This window comes from Mustela erminea, chromosome 21, assembly GCF_009829155.1.
Source record: "Mustela erminea isolate mMusErm1 chromosome 21, mMusErm1.Pri, whole genome shotgun sequence".
Taxonomy (NCBI): domain Eukaryota; kingdom Metazoa; phylum Chordata; class Mammalia; order Carnivora; family Mustelidae; genus Mustela; species Mustela erminea.
The window spans coordinates 33,621,627-33,641,404 of record NC_045634.1 but is presented as its reverse complement, the minus strand read 5'-3'; the positions used below and the strand labels follow the sequence as shown (position 1 = coordinate 33,641,404).

General features: G+C 40.1%; 1 protein-coding gene and 1 long non-coding RNA gene across 7 annotated transcripts in view; one reads left to right on the top strand and one right to left on the bottom strand.

Moving 5' to 3' along the window:
* The window catches only part of LOC116581749 (zinc finger protein 705A-like), a 37,500-nt gene extending 20,994 nt beyond the window's left edge, over positions 1-16,506 (top strand). For 5 of the 6 annotated variants that reach the window (XM_032328969.1, XM_032328966.1, XM_032328967.1 and 2 more), the window contains 2 exons: positions 15,687-15,723; positions 16,357-16,506. In XM_032328969.1, coding sequence (XP_032184860.1) covers positions 15,687-15,722 — 36 coding nt within the window. In that variant the 3' untranslated portion in view covers position 15,723; positions 16,357-16,506. The remainder of the gene's footprint in view (positions 1-15,686; positions 15,724-16,356) is intronic. The other variant, XM_032328971.1, reaches the window with a different exon arrangement.
* On the bottom strand, positions 191-4,545 carry LOC116581751. Its single transcript, XR_004282210.1, has 3 exons — positions 4,490-4,545; positions 970-977; positions 191-201 (listed from the first exon to the last, which is right to left on the bottom strand). It is a non-coding gene; the product is annotated as an uncharacterized LOC116581751 (long non-coding RNA).
* Positions 16,507-19,778: the final 3,272 nt, after the last annotated feature.

The window sequence follows — 19,778 nt, the reverse complement described above, 5'->3', positions numbered from 1 at the left end:
CACTATAAATGTAATGAATGTGGGGAGGGATTCCCTCAGAGCACTCAGCTTGTATATGCACCAAAGAACACGCACCAGAGAGAAGCCCTGTAAGTGCAATGAATGTGGGAAATACTTCAGCCAAAATGTTAGCTGCCATTCACACAAAAGAAGTCACAAGGCAGAGAAATCCTACATCTGTGATAAACATGGAAAAGGTTTCTATCATCCTGTAGTCAGTGTAAAAGAAGTGACACTGAAGAAAAACCATAGGAATTTTCTAGTCAAAACTCCAGCTTTAAAAATTGTGAGAAATTTTACACCAGAGAGGAGCCCTGTATATGAAATGAATGGGTCCAGAATGCTAGGTAAATATCCTACCCTTTTTAAAATAATCACATAGAATGGAAAAGCCTTCATCAGTCTCTAACCTTAGTTCGCATGAAAGAACTTGTATTATAAATGTAAGGAAGAAAGGGACCAAAGGGACCCCTGTGGTCTTCATGATCTGCTCTAATAGACACCGAAGGGCTCACATGGGAAGAAATTGTATATGTACAGTCCCATGCTTTCATAGAGTGCCATCATTTATAATTAGCCCTTTAAGGACCATGAGCAGACTCTACAGCAAAGATTACAAACTCTGTTGAGACTCCCGAAATTCACACTTCAGAGTCTTCAGGACTTTGCCAAATGATCTATTATAAATAATGTAAGATGAAAATAAAGATTTGTAGATTTGTGCTGTGATCCAAGAATATTTAGTGAAGAATTTGTGACAATTGATAAAACATTAAATTATTTCAATAGATCAGTACTTGAAATCAGTACAGGTTGTTCCTCAAAAGTCTAATAATGTTGTTCAGTTTATATTTTTATGCACCTTTAACCATAATTGCAGAGACTTGAATCAGTCACAGAATAACCTAAATAAAGTGGAAGGCCATAATTTAAAATAATGTGATTTAAATATTATATCAGTATTAAAACATATAAATCTGTTCTATAAATTAATACAAACATGGAAGAATAAACATTTGGTTTGTAAATAAAGTCCAATGTTAAAATAATACTCCTCTTTTTAAGATGTCCAGCCTGTCCACATTTTCTTATTTGCATAGCCACAGTCATTCCTGTCTAAACAGGTGAGAGGAAAAGAGGGGGGATGGAAAGCCAGGAGACCAGGGCCCCATTGGAGTATGAAAAAAATGGGGCAGAGGGTGAAGTGAGTGCAAGTGGGGGAGGAGGCAAGTACATGGCTCATCTGAGGCACCAGGTAGTTGGAGCAGGGATAGACTGAAGGGAGCATTTGGTGACCTTAGGGACTGACAAAAGCAGAAAGGAGGGAAAGGAATAGGAAACAAGTTACTTAATGAGGATGTAGAAGGAGGTATGTGGAGGTGGACTCAAGATCATAGAGAGGCCACACTACTGGAAGCAACTTGAGCAGAGGAAGAACAGGGCTTTGGGACAGGTACTGATGATCCAGGATGTGCACAGGCCTCAAGAAGAGGGTCCAGGTAGGGAGGTTTAATGTAAGTTAAAGGACAGCATAGGGGAATATGGGGTACACTGAGGGGACATAAGAGTCCAGATTGCGGCAAGGGGTTGGGACAATGGTAGAGGGTGTAGGTAGAATAAGTCTTTTTCTTCTTTCCAGTACTTTTTTAACTTCCTCCAAGAAGTTATTCCATATAAATTGGAACCTCAGACTGGGTAATTTCGCTAGGCAATATTCTATGTTTGCCCCCACGATTATGTCCCTTGGGGTTACACCTGTATAATTTCCTCTCTTTGCTTCTATTTTGGACCTTTGGATGTGATGGAATATCATTCTCTTCATTATATGTCAATAGGGAATGGGGTTTGCAGATGTCATTAAGGTCTCTATGGTTAATTATAAGATAATCACAGGGGAGTTTTTCCAGAATAAGCAGAACCTAATCAGGTGAGGCATTTTGAAGAGGATCTGCAGGTCAGAAACAGAGAATGTGAGAGATAAGTGAAGCCAGAGTCCGTCTGCTGCCGGCCTTGAAAAAGCAAAGGGAGGATAAGCAATAAATGTAATCTCCAGAGGGTGGAGCACAGTATTGAGGATGTGAGGATGTGATAGGAGGAGGACGCTTTCTGAGACTACCCTTTGTATGGTTTTGGTTTGGAAACACTTGGTGCACTCCACAATAAAATTAAAGCCAACAAGTGTGAGTGAGAAAAAATTGAAAAACAAATGAGCCTAACTTTATATCAAATAACTACCATAACCGTAAAATAAATTCTAGTAATTCTCAACACTGTTTTTACTATATACACTTAAGTGAAATATAAAAATACTTGCAAATTATCCTTATGCCTACTTGATTTTTTTTTTTTTTGCGTTGGTGTGAATGTAGCAGTTTTTTAAGTTTTTTTGTGTATTGTTTGAGTATGTGATTAAATATATTTAGGTTGTTCAGCAAAAATTTTACCTGGTAGTGGAAAATGGAGACACAAATACTGGAAGAAGGAGAAGATAAGTCTTGTTGAATTAGAAATAGACTTAATTAATATGAATCAATGATGTCTGTTCTTGTGCTTCCTGATCCTGACCTCTGAAAGGGCCTAGAAGCAAGGACACCTCACTGCAATGACAAATATCACTCAAATGGATTCTAAATTTCATTCTTAATGATAGGAACTAGGCTTCTTTGGAGGAAAGGTTGATTGAGGCAGGAAAATACAAGATTGGTATTAGCTATGGTAAGTATCTAAGGTATCTTTTGCTAGAAAGTAAGGAAGTATTCACAAAAGGAGAAGTTGACAGGTGAAAAGAAAATGGGGCAGGGCACCTGGGTGGCTCAGTGGGTTAAAGCCTCTGCCTTCAGCTCAGGTCATGATCCCAGGGTCCTGGGATAGAGGCCCGTGTCGGGTTCTCTGCTCAGCGGGGAGCCTGCTTCCCTTCCTCTGTCTCTGCCTGCCTCTCTGCCTACTTGTGACCTATGTCTGTCAAATAAATAAATAAATAAATCTTAAAAAAGAAAAAAAAATGGGGCAGATCAAAATGGACCCTTATGGCCCATTTGGGACAACCATATTATCAAAATAAAGAATAAAAATAATGGCAGGGCCACTCTGAACACCCACGAAATCAGCCTATGATATAAGAAGATATATCCAGATCTATACCAACAGAATATCTCTGGCAGTTGATTTCAAGGTATGAAACAGGGAGCCATGATTCTGCAGACAGATATTGGAAGATAAACAGAAGGGGGGGGGGTTAGTTTCCAAGATCCTGAAACACCAGAGTGCAAAAACCTCCATCGCTGAGACTGGGCACAGACTTGCAGACTGGTAGTGGCAGGAAAAGGACTTCAGGGCAGCCCACAAGACTGAAACCTGGAGCTGCGGGGGCACCTGTACAAAATGGGGGCAGATGGAGGTTTTAGTAGCACAGAGGGCAAAGAAATGCCTGCACCTGGAAGTGAGGCTGGGAGTGCTGCTGTGAGTCACATAGCTAAGGACACAGGTTTTTAACAGCACAGACAAACACAGGCAGTGTGTCCTGGAGAACAGACTGCGATCTCTGTTCTGAGACAAAAGTTTGGTTTATGTCAGTTCTGCTCTGACTCTTGGAAGACACGCAGAAAGCCACCAAAGAAAGACCCCAGAGAACAAAAGCCCCTCAAAACTGGTTTTCACTAAGCCCAACCCCCCACAGGGGGCAGAGCAACCCACACAGGGTTGCCTGAGTAACAGGATGACAGACCCCTCCCCCAGAAGACAGGCAGAAAGATCAAGAGGTCAGCAACCCTTAGGTCCCTATAAAATAGGTGCATCTTGCTTTGGCTGTGGTCAACAGTCTGGGCTCTGTACATTCCCTCAACCACCCCTCAACAGAATGAGTAAGAGGAGGAACACCCAACACAGGAAAAATTTAGACACTGTGACCTCTGCCACAGAACTAATGGGTATGGATATAAGCAAAAGGTTGGAAATGGACTTCAGGGTAACAGTTATGAAGACAATAGCTAGGTTGGAGAAAACCATTAATGGCAACATAGATTTTCTAAGGGCAGGGGTGAGAGCTAATCTGGCAGAATTTAAAAATGCTATCAATGAGATTAATCTAATCGAGACACTCTTAACAGCTAGGGTAAATAAGGCACAAGAATGATTAGTGATCTAGAAGACAGACTGATAGAAAAGAAGGAAAAAGCAGGACCTGGAACAAACAACTTAGAATCCGTGAAATAAATGATGCCATGAAACTTTCCAATGTCAGAATTATTGGGATCCCTGAGAGGGTGGAGAGAGAGAGAGAGAAGACTAGAAGATATATTTGAGCAAATTCTAGCTGACAACTTCCTTAATGTGGGGGATGAAACAAGCATTCATGTCCTAGAGGCAGAACGCCTCCCAAGATCAAGGAGAATAAACCAATCCCCAGGCATGTAATAATAGTAAAACTTGCAAATCCTAAAGCCAAGGAAAACATCTTAAGGACAGTTAGGGGAAGCGAGGTCTTACCTACAGAGGAAGGAACATCAGAGTAAGGGCAGACCTGTTCACAGAGACGTGGCAAGCCAGTGAGTGCTAGCAAGACATAATCAGAGTACTAAATGAGAAGAACATGCAGCAAAGAATACTTTTTCTGGCAAGGCTGTCATTTAGAATGGATGGAGAGATAAAGAGCTTCCAAGACCAGCAAAAAATGAAAGAATATGTGATCACTAAGCCGGCCCTGCAGGAAATATTAAGGGAGGGACGTTTATAAAAGGAGAAATGCCCCAAGAATTATTTAGAACAGAAATTTAGAGATAATCTATGGACACAAGGACACAAGGACCTCACAGACAACATGATGACAATAAAATCATATCTTTAATCACTGTCAACATGAACAGCCTAAAAGCTTCCATAAAATGGCACAGGGTTGCAGATTGGATAAAAAGGACTGATTCATATGCTGTCTTCAAGAGACTCATTTTGAACCTAAAGATACATACAGACTGAAAGTGAAGAGATAGAGAACCATGTTTCATGCCAACAGACTGCAAAAGAAAACTGGGTTATCAACTTTCATATCAGAAATTAGATTTTAAGCTAAAGATTGAAGAGTCTATCCAACAAGAAGATCTAAGAATTGTAAATATCTATGATCCCAACATGGGAATAGCCAACTACATAAGCCAACTGTTAACCAAAATAAAGAGACATATTGATAATAACATATTATTTGTAGGAAACTTTTAACACTCCACTCTCAGCAGTAGACAGATATCTAAGCAGAAAATCAACAAAGAAATAAGAGCTTTGAATGACACACTGGACCAGGTGGACCTCATAGATATATGCAGAACATTCCACTCTAAAACAACAGAATACTCATTCTTCTCAAGCACACATGAAACTTTCTCCAGAATAGACCACATACTGGGTCACAAGTCAAATCTCAACTGATATCAAAAGATTGAAATTATTCCCTGCATATTCTTAGATCACAGTGCTTTGAAACTGGAACTCAATCACAAGAAAAGATTTGGAAGAAACTCTACCATTTGGAAGCTAAAGATTATCCTGCTCAAGAATGTTTGGGTCAGGGACACCTGGGTGGCTCAGTTGGTTAAGCAGCTGCCTTCGGCTCAGGTCATGATCCCAGTGTCCTGGGATCGAGTCCCACATCGGGCTCCTTGCTCAGCAGGGAGCCTGCTTCTCCCTCTGCCTCTGCCTGCCATTCTGTCTGCCTGTGCTCGCTCTCCCCCCCCCCCCAATAAATAAATAAAAAATCTTTAAAAAAAAAAAAATGTTTGGGTCAGCCAGGAAGTCAGAGAACTTAAACAATTCATGAAAACCAGTGATAATGAAAAAACATTGGCCCAAAACTTATGGGACATGGCAAAGGCTGTCCTGAGGGGGAAATACATAGCCATCCAAGCGTCACTAAAAAAAAAAAAAAAAATAGAAAAATCATGAATACACAAACTGTCTTTACACCTTAAAGAACTGGAGGATCAACAACAAATAAAGCCTAACCCATGCACAAGAAGGGAAGTGATTACGATTAGAGCAGAGATCAATGAATTAGAAACCAGAAATACAGTAGAACACAGCTGGTTCTTTGAAAGAATTAATAAGATCAATAAACCACTGGCCAGACTTATCCAAAAGAAAAGAGAAAGGACCCAAATTAATAAAATTATGAACGAAAAAGGAGAGATCATGACTAACACCAAGGAAATAGAAACAATAATCGGAAATTACTATTAGCAGCTATATGCCAATAAGTTGAGTAAACCTGGAAGAAACGGATGCATTCCTGGAAACCTATAAACTTCCAAAACTGAAATAGGATGAAATTGACAACCTGAATAGACCAATAACCAGTAACGAGATTGAAGCAATGATCAAAACCTTCCAAAAAACAGAAGACCGGGACCTGGTGGATTCCCTGGAGGATTCTACCAAACATTCAAAGAAGAAATAATACCTATTCTGCTGAAGCAGTTTCAAAAAATAGAAGCAGAAGGAAAGGTTCCAGACTCTTTCTATGAAACGAGTATTACCTTGATCCCTGAGCCATGCAAAGACCCCGACAAAAAGGAGAATATGAAACCAATATCCCAGAGGAATATGGATGCCAAAATTCTCAACAAGATCTTAGCCAATAGGATCCAATAGTACATTAAAAAGATTATCCACCATGACCAGGTGGGATTCATCTGGGGATGCAAGGGTGATTCAGCACTTACAAGTCAATCAATGTGGTAAAACACATTAAGAAGGGAGAAGAACCTCAATTGATGGAGAAAAAGCATTTGACACAATACAGCATCCTTCCCTGATTAAAACTCTTTAGAGTATAAGGATAGAGGGAACATTCCTCAATTTCATAAAATCCATCTCTGAAAAACTAACAGCCATATCATTCTCAGTTGGGAAAATCTGAGAGCCTTTCCTTTAAGATCAGGAACACAAGGATGCCACTCTTGCCACTATTGCCACTATTGCCACTATTATTCAACATAGTACAAGAAGTCATAGCCTTAGCAATCAGACAACAAAAAGAAAAGGTATTCAAACTGGCAAAGAGGTCACAAACACTTTCTCTTCTCAAGTTGACATGACATTTGATGTGGAAAACCCAAAAGATGCCACCCCCCAAATTACTAGAACTCATACAGCAATTTAATAATGTGGCAGGATACAAAATCAATGCACAGAAATCAGTTGCCTTCTTAAACGCTAAAAATGAAACTGTAGAAAGAGAAATTAAAGAATTGATTTCATTTACAATAGCACCAAAAGCCATAAGATACCTTGGAATAAACCTAACCAAAGAGATAAAGGATCTATACTCTAGGAACTACAGAACACTCATGAAAGAAATTGAAGAAGACACAAAATGATGGAAAAACATTCCATGCTCATGGATTGAAAGAATAAACATTGTTAAAATGTCTGTATTGCCCAGAGCAATCTATACTTTCAGTGTCATCCTGATCAAAATACCAATGACATTTTTCAAAATTGGGAGCAAACAATCCTAAAATTTGTGTGGAACCAGAAAAGACCCCGAATCGCCAAGGAAATGTTGAAAAAAACAAAGCTGGGGACATAACGTTGCCTCATGTCAAGCTATCTCACAAAGCTGTGATCGACAAGTCAGAATAGTACTGACACAAAAACAGACACATGGACCAGAACAGACTAGAGAGCCTAGATATGGACCCTCAACTCTATGGTCAAATAATCTTCAACAAAGCAGGGAAAAAATATCCAGTGTAAAAAAGACAGTCTCTTCAATATATTGTGTTGGGAAAATTGGACAACTATGTATAGAAGAATGAAGCTTGACCATTCTATTACATCACACACAAAGATAAACTCAAAATGGATGAAAGACTTCAATGTGGACAAGAATCCCATCAAAATCCTAGAGGAGAATGTAGGCAGTAGCCTCTTCAACATTGGCCACAGCAACTTCTTTCAAGACATGTCTCCAAAAGCAAGGGAAACAAAAGCGAAAATGAACTTTTGGGACATCATCAAAATAAAAAGCTTCTGCACAGCAAAGGAAACAGTCAACAAAATTAAGTGGCAACCCACGGAATGGAAGAAGATATTTGCAAATGACACTACAGACAAAGGGCTGATATCCAAGATCTATAAAGGACTTCTCAAACTCAACACCTAAAAACAAGTCAAAAAATGGGCGGAAGACATGAACAGACACTTCTCCAAAGATGATATATAAATGGCTAGCAAACACATGAAAAAATGTCCATCATCATTAGCCATCAGGGAAATTCAAATCAGAACCACATGGAGAATGTGCTATGGTGAGTGCTGTGAAGTGTGTAAACCTGGCGATTGACAGACCTATAACCCTGGGGCTAATAATACATTATATGTTTATTAAAAATTAGGAAACAAACAAAAAAACACATTGAGATACCACCCTACAGCAGTTAGAATGGCCAAAATTGACAACACAAGAAACAACAAATGTTAGGCTGTGGAGAAAGGGGAACCAACCCTCTTACACTGTTGGTGAGAGCTCAAGTTGGTACAGTCACTTTGGAAAACATACGATGTAGTAAAAAGAAGGGCCACATGCACCCCAGTGTTCATTGCAGCAGTGTCCTCACAACAGCCAAACTATGGAAAGAGCTGAAATGCCCTTCAGCAGACAACTGGATAAAGAAGAGGTGGTCCATAAATACAATAGAATATCACTCAGTTATCAGAAAGGATGAATACCCAGCTTCTGCATCAACATGGATGGGACTGGAGGAGATTATGCTAAGTGAAGTAAGTCAAGCAGAGAGAGTCAATTATCATATGGTTTCACTTATTTGTGGAACATAAGGAATAGCATGGAGGACATTAGGAGAAGGAAGTGAAAAATGAAGGGAGGGAAACTGGAGGGGGAGATGAACCATGAAATACTGTGGACTCTGAGAAACAAACTGAGGATCTTTCAGGGGTGTGGGGGGATGTGTTAGCCTGATGATGGGTATTAAGGAGGACACCTATTGCATGGAACATTGGATGTTATACCCAAAAAATAAATCATGGAATGCTACATCAAAAACTGATGATGTGGGGCACGTGGGTGGCTCAGTGGGTTAAAGCCTCTGCCTTCAGCTCAGGTCATGATCCCAGGGTCCTGGGAAGGAGCCCTGAGACAGGCTTTCTGCTCAGCGGGGAACCTGCTTCCCCCTCTCTCTCTCTGCCTGCCTCTCTGCCTACTTGTGATCTGTGTCTGTCAAATAAATAAATAAAATCTTTAAAAAACCAAAAACTGATGATGTACTGTATGGTAACTAACATAATAAAAAATAAAGGATAAAAAGATTAGCATATTCATAAACATACATGCCTCTTTATGTGAAGAGAAATGAAACACTCTTTATAGTAGAAATCAACTAAAAGCAGAGGGAATGGTAGGATAAACATCACCACTTGAAACCACCATAGTGAAAGGTTTATGTTAGGTAAATGCTTTAAGCATTTAATTGAAGTTTTTACCCTCCATGAAGAAATTAACATCATAAAGAAAAAATATTGACATCCTGCAGCTCCTGGTGTAAATTACTGAGAAAGACCAAACATCACTATGTAGTGTTCCTAAAAAATGGAAGTGGAGGAAAAAAAAAAAAAAAGAATGATGTTAATACATGAACTGAATCTCACAATAAGAACACAGAAGGAAATACCATTTTGGGGAATTGTGGTAAACAACTGACTCAAACTCTACAAAAACGGCAATTTCATGGAAGACAAAACTGAAACATGTTCTAGAACCCAAAAAAGTATCAAAATAAGAAAGCTAAAAGCAATGTATGATCCAGAATAGGATCCTAGAGAGTGAAAAATTAATAGCATCAAAAAGAATAAAATACAGAAAATACATTTAAACATAGGTAGATCTGTACTCTGAAAACGACAAAATATTTTGAAAGAAATATACCATAAAAAAGTACTTGTGCAATGAAAGTGATTATGGATTTGAAAACTTAATATTAGATGGCAGTAATCCCAGTGTGACCTGCAGATTCGGTGTAATCTGTATCACAAATCCAGCTGACCATAAAATGTATGTGGAAGTGCAAGGACCCAGAATAAACATTAACAACCTTGAAAGGAAAAATTAAATTGAGTACTCACATGTCTCACTTTCAGATCTTACCATAAAGTACATCAATCATGACTGAGGTACTGGAATAAGAATAGATTTCTGGGTAAGTGAACTAGAATTGAGAGTTCATAAATAAATCCTCATAGTCAATTTAATTTTGACAAGGGTGCCAAGAATGTTCAGTAGGAGATATAGTAGTTATTTTAACAAATGGTCCTGGAGCAACTGGGCATCCACATACGAAGAAAAGAAATTGTACCCCTATGTAACATATTTTTAAAACCCTCAAATGGGTAAAATAGCTAAATATAAAAGCTAACATCACAAAACTCTTAGAAGAAGACAAAGACACAAATATTTGTATGCTTGAGGGTGCCTGGCTGGCTCTGTCAGAATGGTGTGTGACTTGATCTTGGTGTCATGAGTTCAAGTTTCATGTTGGGTGTAGAGATTGATTTAAAGATAGATAGATAGATAGATATAGATATTTGTTTGTTCTTGGATTTGGCAATGCCATAAGCACATGCAACCAAAGAAAAAAATTAATAAATTGGGTTCATTACAGTGAAATGTTTGTGCTTCAAAGGACACTAACAAGGTTGAAAGACTTCCTACATAATGGAAGAAAATAATTGCAAATCAAAGATCTGAAGAGAGCATAGTATCTGGAATGCATAAAGAATTCTTACAACTCAAAAATTGTTGAAATAATCCAAAATTAAAAACAGGCAAAAAACTTGTATGGATCATTTTCCAATGTAAAAGTGACCAGTAAGAATACAAAAAAGATGCTCAGAATTGATATTCACTAGGGAAATGCAGATCAGAACTACAGTGAGATACCTTCACGCTGCCACTGGGATGGCTGATACAAGACAGATGGTAGGCGAATGAGAGGACGTGGAAAAACTGGAGCTCTCATACACTCCAGGTAGGAATGTAAAATGGTGCTGCTGATTTGGAAAGCAGCCTGGCAGTCCCTCAAAAAGATAAAAGTTACCATATACTCAGCAATTCATTTTCTACTGACATATCCATAATTGAGAATACATTCACACAAAAATATATATGTAAGTGTTCTTAGTAGGTTAATAGAGCCAAAAAGTGGAAACAACCTAAATGTCCATAAATGGATGAATGAATAAGCAAAATGTGCCATATTCGTACAACAGAATGTTACTCAGTCATTAAAACAAGAATGAAATGTTATGGGGCACCTGGGTGGCACAGTTGGTTAAGCGTCTGCCTTTAGCTCAGGTCATGATCTCAGGGTCCTGGGATCAAGCCCTGGGTCAGGGTCCCTGCTCTGTGGGAGCCTGCTTCGCTCTCTCCCTCTGCCTACTGCACCCCTGCTTGTGCTCTCTCACTCCCAAGTAATATTTTAAAAAATATGAAATGCTGAGTATGTGTTCCTATACTGATAAAGATTGAAAGCATTGTATTAAGTGAAAGAGGCTAGACACAGAACATACATATCATGTAGTTCAGTTCATATGAAATGTCTACATAGGTCCATAGAGACGGAGTGGCTGCCAGGGCCTGGGAGGAGGGGGCGAGTAGTGAATGACTGTGAATGTGCACAGGGTTTCTTGGCAGATGATAAAAATGTTCTGTAATTAGTGATGGTGCTAACAGAGCCTTGTGAATATACTAAAAAAAAAAAAAAAGTCACAGTTTAAAGGGTGAATTTTATGGAATGTGAATTGTATCTCAATTGAAAAAGATGACACCAGCTAAAAAACCAGACTCCTGGTGTGACGTGTGCCCTGTGATCAAAGGAGAAATGAACTCGGAGCTGGGAGAGCTCCACATGATACAGAATGTTCCCGTGGCTGCAGAAAAAAGCAGTGGAGCCCTCAGCTTGCCCATGGATTTGGGGCCCAGGAACATCAAGGCAGCAATGTTGGCCCCTCTGCATCCATCCTGGCCCTCCTAATTTTAGGAGTTTGTTTCAGGGGTTCCCTGAAGAGTTACTTCTCTCATTCTTGAAATCTTCATTTCTGACTTTCCTCTAGATGCTCCTCTTCACAAATGAGAGAAATGAGTAAAATAGGTGGCAATCCCGAACAACTCTCCTTGTCCTGTTTCCTTTAATTGTTGGCCAGAAGGGGAACAGAGCACCAGACAGGAAGGTTGTAATACCATGATGTGTGGAATTTGGGTGGAAATGCTTAAAACAGTGGTATCTTTTATGTGATTTCCTACAAAATATAGAAGCAGTCATGACAGACACACCTTTTGGCTGCTTTCTTTTGGAAGGTGCACATCAAATTCTGCAGAAATACAATATGGATGCAAGCAGAGTCTAACAGTGCAACAGAAACGTGACTCACTGGTCCATCTGTCACCTCCACCATGGGCAGCTGCTTCGAGGTTCCTTTGTTTGGCTCTCTGAGAACCCCATCCCAGACTCCATGAGTGCATTTGGAATTGCCCCTGACTTGAGATTAGGCAGGAAATGTAACAGAGGACTGAGGATGGGGAGTGAAGACCCATGAGAGGAGCCACAGCCCCAGAAGAGCCCAGTTTCCTCTCTGCCAACACTGGTGCCCTTGCATGCCTCAGTGGATGGGGATCTGAGGGCCAGACACAACCACAAATGCCTTTTCTTTGCTCCTGGCACTCCAGGGCTCCAACTAGTCATGGCAGATTCTCTTCCTTGTTCCTTGTGTTTGCGCTGCTACTCACACACACGTCCACAGCCAGCAGTGTAGCTTGACTCCACAGCAGCTGGCAGCCGATGTGCCAGTCCTCACTCGGACTTCCGGCTCAGCCCATTGATCTTGTGCTGTGAAATTGCATTTCAACTTAACTGAGAAAAAATAATAATAAAAAAAAAGAGAGAGAGGGAAAAAAAAAGAAGAAGAAGTAGTTACTGATTTAACGGCCTACAGAGAGATGCCCAAAGAGGGGTGGGTGTTTCCACAGGGTACAAGTTTGTTTAGGAAGATGCTGCCTTCCAAAGTGGTAGTAAGTTTGCAAAACTCTGAAATAAACCTATGACTAGATGAAAAAAAAAAAAAAAAAACCTTAGGTTCAGGTTTGTAAAAATATCCATGCCTCTATATACATGTGTATGTTCATACTATGAGTGATCTCCCACTAAAGACTATCGGGAACATGCCTGCAATTGAATAGAAATTGGATTCATTATTCCTTTCATCTAGAGACAAGTTTCAAAATGGAACTTTGGAATATTTTGTTAAAGGACCTTATTTTCACTTGTGTTAGTTGATTTGGGGAGCCAGTTAAAAGAAGCAGTGATTTGATCTAGATTACTTGCTGTCAGAAATCAGAGATAATTGGGGGTGCCTGGGTGGCTCAGTGGGTTAAAACCTCTGCCTTCGGCTCAGGTCATGGTCCCAGGGTCCTGGGATCGAGCCCCGCATTGGGCTCTCTGCTCCGTGGTGAGCCTGCTTTCCCCTGCCCCCGCCTGCCTCTCTGCCTACTTGTGATCTCTGTCAAATAAATAAGTAAAATCTTTGAAAAAAAAAATGTGGCCTTAAAAAACAAATTCTGATATGTTGACTTAAAAAAAAAAAGAAAGAAAGCAGAGATAATTGTTTAATTGGTATCTAATGAAATCTCTTTGTGGAGGAATGAATAGAATAAGACCACAGCTGTAATTGGTGAAGAAACAGTCTTACATAGGCTGGGAGAGGGATGTGGTTGGTATTTTGAGGCTTGGGTGATGTTCATATTTTGTCTGTGTCCAGACATCATAACTGGGTAGATTTGTGTTTCTCCTGATGGTCCTGTAACAGCCTTAAATAATGTCAATGTTCTTTGCAATTGCTTATGTTCACCAGGAGCACACCAAGACCTAGCAGACGATACCAGGCCAGATTTTTATGGATGACATGGTTTGCTTTTTTCTTCCTCATAGAAGGAAGAGATATAGGGGCAGAGGTGAGCTGGAGCATTCAGCGTACTTGTTCTGGACTCCAGGTCTATAAAAACAGAAGTGGAAGAAAACCTGACAGAAAATAATGGAGCCGTCTGCGCCTGATTGTAGGAGGAAGGGAGCTAGGCTTGGGGCTGCAGCACCTTACGCAGAGGGACAAGCTGGTGTCCAGGCAGCCAGTGGATGACCCTTCCCCAGTGTCTCCTAAAGTTGGTCCCTCACCTTCTCTTGCATCAAGAACAGGTGTCAGCTTGTTCCCTAACCTCTAGCTCTACTCTACCTACTCTCTTTGCACACAGCTCCGTCCCAGAAACTGCTTAAATTGCCAGCCCTGTAGGATTTAAGCTGGGAAGTGTTGAGACTCCTCACTGCCAGATGCCAACTTGGAGGGGGTGAGAAGTCCAAAGACTGAGCAGTGATCCACACTTAAGTGTCACAGTGGCTCCTCTATGTCACATTTGAGAATATGCCAGATAAGTGAATTGATAAAAAATAAAGATTTCTTTCATGAAAATAATTTTGTATGGAACATTCATGACAGTGAAAAGTAGTTGAAATAAAAACTAAAAACCTTGGCTTTGATTCTGAAAGTCAATGTGTAAACTATACAATGTGGCATAATTAAATGACACTGCACCTTGGCCCCAGCTGGGGAGGGCCCATGAGCAAGTGTGTTTGGGAGCACATTCATGAAACATACTTGGTGTGCTAAGCTGACTCAGGGGTCGCTCTTCTGAGCTAAGTGGGCTGAGTCTCCTAGAGAAAAGTTGTCTCGAGGGTCTACATTTGTCTTCATGAAGCTACTTTTTCTCCTGCTCGGAGGGGTGTCAATGGTAATCATCTTCTTTAAGACAAATCTTCTTTGTGTTTCCTAAACTTCTCTAGCTTTTTGATTCAGAAGAATAACAAGAAAGATACAAATAATTATTAAATTCTATTGAATGATTCTTATAGCATAATACAGGAACATGATGGTATTTTGTTATTGTCACTATTAAGTAGGAATTATTGTATTTTTAGATATATGTTTAAGGTTGATTTTAGAAATCTGTTAAATCTTGTTTTTTAGAGAACTAGGGTAGTGGAAAAATATAAATCTCTCCCAATTTATGTGTGTTGTTTATTGTTGATTCATGTGATAAGATGTGGACTCTTATGTTTCAAACGTAAAGAATAATATCTATTTTAAACACTATCTTAGGGTCTGTTACTGGCTGCATTTCACTACAGAACTGTGAATGTTTAGGGAAACTTTTCCAAAACAATTAAAGTTGAATAATTGCAATTATTTTGAAACTTGAAATCAGTAGTATAAACACATACATATTTTTACAGCATAGGCCAGATGTTGATTAAAATAGTCTAGTGGATAGTAACTTGAATATTCAAATAAAGTACTCTTTACCAGAAAATGATATACTTACAGTATGCCATAATGTGGACCACTTAACATTTCAAATGAGAACATTAACCAGTATTAGGAATTCTTCATAAATATAAAGTGAATAATAATGATCTTATTATGTGGAAAATGAAAGGACATTATAACTTCCAGATAATTCCATTTTTTTTTAAATACAGAGTTTTTTAAAAAGTTAATCAGCACAGAGGATTTTTAGGGCACTTAAAATATCTGAATGATGTGTTGTAATGATGGATTTATGTCATTAAATATTTGTCCAGACCCACAGAACGTACAACAGCAAGAGTGAACCTTGAGGTAAGCTGTGGGCTGTGGGAGGTAATGACATTTCAGTGCAGGTGCACCTGCTCCTCTGGCGAGAGATGCTAATAGTGGGGGAGGGTGCGCATGTGCACAGGCAGGCAGGAGATGGGAGATCTCTCTTTCCCAGCAATTTTGTTGTAAACCTGAAACTGCTCTAAACAAATACTTAAAAAAAAGGGAACCAGAAAATGCCAACACTTTAAAAAACATGACTTTCTTTGTTGGTCAAACAATACCTCATGTAACTTCTATATAAATATTTCTGAGAAACTTAGAAAACATTCTGTTAAAGTTTTATTGGCATTGTGTGTTTTATTACACTAACATAAATTAGTAATGTAGAATATATTAATAGTACTTAATAATTTTACATTAATGGAGTACAATTATTTTTAGTAATTGCTGAATAATTCAGTAGAAATTGTATAAGCACAGATTATATAGTGTTACTGAAATAGATATGTTTACCATTAGAAATTTCATTATAATATTTTTAGTAATTGCTAGATCATTAATATTGCTGTGATTATATTTATTATTGCAATTCACCCTTCCATTTTAATATTAAATGTTGTTATAGTTTAATTCTATTGGAATCTTCTCATTGGTCTTTCTTTTGAATTTCAGACATGATAGTGGTCAGCCTGTCATTGAATCCTTCTGTTCTGAAATCTGAGGTTTCCCACTGCCTGGCTGCTGCAGGAAGAAATGTAACTTTGTTTTACCTCAGTCATATTTGATTTCTAATATTTTAATTAAAAGTTTTTTAAATGTGAAAATCCCTAAGAATATTCTTGTCCTAAATGCAGTGCAAATTGCTATGGATTGACTACAGGTCTTGTTTAATCCAGAGATGATTTTCAGAACTCTCCCATACACATGTAGTCACAAACAACCAAATGGTGGCCTTTCTCTGGGCTGTCATTTTCCCAAAGGAACAACTGTGCAAATGATCTTCAGGAACTAACAGACTGAGTAAGGGATACGTTTGCATTTTAAATGTAGTGCTGATACAGATCACCCAGAGATTGCTTTCCTCCATGGAAAAGACTAGAAACTAGGTGATTTTGCTCCTTGCTGTAGTTCAAGCTGAAATACTAAACTAGGACTGGGCTGAGTACAGTGATGAGAAGGGCCACTGAGCGGTGGGTGAGGGAAACTCATGTACTCGAATGGCTTTTTCTGAGTCAGTAACAGCAGAACCAGTTTTGGAGACAGCCCTGCATGTCAGTCAGCCTCTTACACATTTAAATTTTAAAAATCTCCAGGTCTTACACATGTCTTGCAGAGGAGATCCTCAAAGGATCTGAGGACCTGTATTCTTACTGTGGAGGTTTTGTCTGTGCAACTATATAGTGTGAGGTAATGGGATAGTAAAAAAAAGTTGGTTCTTGTGTGTCATCATCACAGAGCTAGTGACAGAGATGTCACAGATGCACACTAATGAAATTACAATAAGAATACAGACAGTCTGTGAGGTAAGTATTCTTAACCCATCATTGCTGAGTTCCCAGACCAGTTAGTGCCTTCGAGGGAGCCTCCCTGCCTGTCCTCCCACAGCCTTAGCAGAGAGGCTAAGGGAAGATTGGCCGGGCTGCTGGGAAGAGGGGACGAGCACCTCTCAGTAGGGTTCCACAGGTGGCCACAACCCTGAAACTAGTCAATCTGCTTGGACCTTTTTTTAGTAAACTTACCACATTTTACAGAGATGTTTAAAGCAGCAACAACTCTTAAGGGTGGTTTCCATTTCATGTGGACAGCTCCCCAGTAACAAGCAGAAACCTAGAAACCAGGCGCCTCATACAAGTTCATTGTGTGATAGTCTCTGGGAAGAGAGAGACTGTTTTATTGCTGTTACATAAGCAACTGCCTCTAAAACTTTTAATATGGTATATGGCAAATTGGGAAAATGTTTTCCTTTGAAATTCTTTTATTTTTTTTTTTTCTGGAGGTGAAATGACTAGATTTAACTTTTTGTGTGACCGTGCCCTTCTCTGAATGTGACAAAAAATAACTCTAGAAAGAAAACCCCTGAGTGGTGACATCTACAAGATGGAAGGCTAGGAGGTCCCAGTGCCCATTTCTCCCACAAAAACAACAAATAGACAACTACAAACTGGCAAAAGTAGCTCTGAGAAAGCTGTGGCCTATGACAAAGAAGCAGCAAAAACCTTGCAGAGCTCAAAACCCAAGGATGAAAAGTTCAGGAAGCATTCTAGCAGTGTAGCCCTTTTCCCCAGCCCAGAGCAGCTCTGGCAGCAAGAGGAGGTCCGCCAGAGGAGATCCACCCCACGTGGAAAAGGGAAGGAGAACAAGCCTTACCCCCGGGTAGTGGGGCTACCACTTGCAGCCTTGGCTACTGACCTCTCCCACGGTCTCCTTCACAGCTGACTCCAGGGCCTTGAGACCTGCCCATGGGAGCCCCGGTTGTTCCCCCAGAACCGGGATGTGACTCACCGTGCTCAGTAGCGGAGCTGCCACTGTTCTGAGCCCCACCAACAGCGAAGCATCCTTCTCTGCTCCGTTCCCCACCTGAATTCCCAAGGACTATCGCTGCCCTTTACCCTGCTACCTCTGCCCTCACACCTGCCCCCAGGCCTGGCCACAAATACTGTCATTGCCAGCGCAGTCGAGGGCACACTGAAGCAGGTACTGCCATGCATTACGGATAGACAAAATAGAAAGCCTTTCTGTTAGCAGTTCCTGTAAATCAAGAGTTCGGTTCTGTTAGGCAAACACTGAGCTTCTCTGTGCGAGGTTCTGCTGTACGCAGGTGACAGAGGCCCGTGCTTACAGTGAGTGAGCACGCCCTGCGTGGGAGACAGACACCGGTAACGAGCATCAGGAGGCAGGTGGCAGAGACCCCCGCCACATGTGGTAAAGGCAGGAGTGTGACCAGAGCTCGGCTTGAAGGGTTTGGAAGGATGACTTGAGAAAATGGTCCTGAGCGGAATCTCTAAGCATGATTAGAATTTAGTCGAAGGTGAGCAGTGAGAAGGAAGGGAAGAGGGGAAGGAGATCTCTGCGAAAGTTGGAGTTGGACACAGGCGCGGCGTCTGTGAGGAGGGGCTGTGGTATCAAGTGTGAGGCAGGTGGCCAGGTAGGAGGCTGCAGAGGGCCCCTGCCACCCCTGCTGAGCCCCTGCTTGGGTAGCGTGGACTTTACCCCAGAGGCAGTGTGAGGTACAGACACAGAGAAAAAACACCATTAGAGATGTATTTTTTTAAATTCTGTGTGAAAGTCACTGTGGTGTATTTCTCAGATATTAAAAAGTAACTGATGGAAACAAATGACCCAGTTAAAAATTGGACAAAGGACTTGAACAGACATTTCTCCAAAGAAGATCTACAAACAGCCAATAACATGAAAAAAGTGTAGAAAGTCACTTCATGAGGGACATGCAAATTAAAACGACCATGAGATACACTTGAGCACTCGACACCTGTTAGGATGGCTTTTTTTTTTTAATTTTTTTTAATTTATTTTTTATTTTCAGCATAACAGTATTCATTATTTTTGCACCACACCCAGTGCTCCATGCAATCCGTGCCCTCTATAATCCCCATCACCTGGTACTATTTAAAAAATAATAAATGTTGGTGAGGATATGGGGAAAACAGAATCCTTGTGTATTGGCCATAAGGATGTGAATGGTATAAAATTTCTCCAGTGGAAAACCGTTTGGCAGGTCCTTGAAAAGTTAAATGTAGAATTGTCATATAAGCCAACAATTCCACTTCTAGGTAATATGCCCCAAATAATTGAAAGCAGGGAGTCAGATACTTACCCAGCAACATTCATAGCAACATTATTTGCCGTCAAAAAGTAGCAACCATCCAAATGTCCATCAACAACACATGAATGGAGAAACAAAACGTGGCGTATACATGCAGTGGAATAGTATGCAGCCCTAAAAAGAAATGGAATTCTAACATATGTTACAACATGCGTAAACCTTGAAAATATTTTACTAAGTAAAATCAACCAACCACAGGACAAATACCGTATGATTGCATGAGGGACCTGTAGTAGTCAAATTCATAGACACA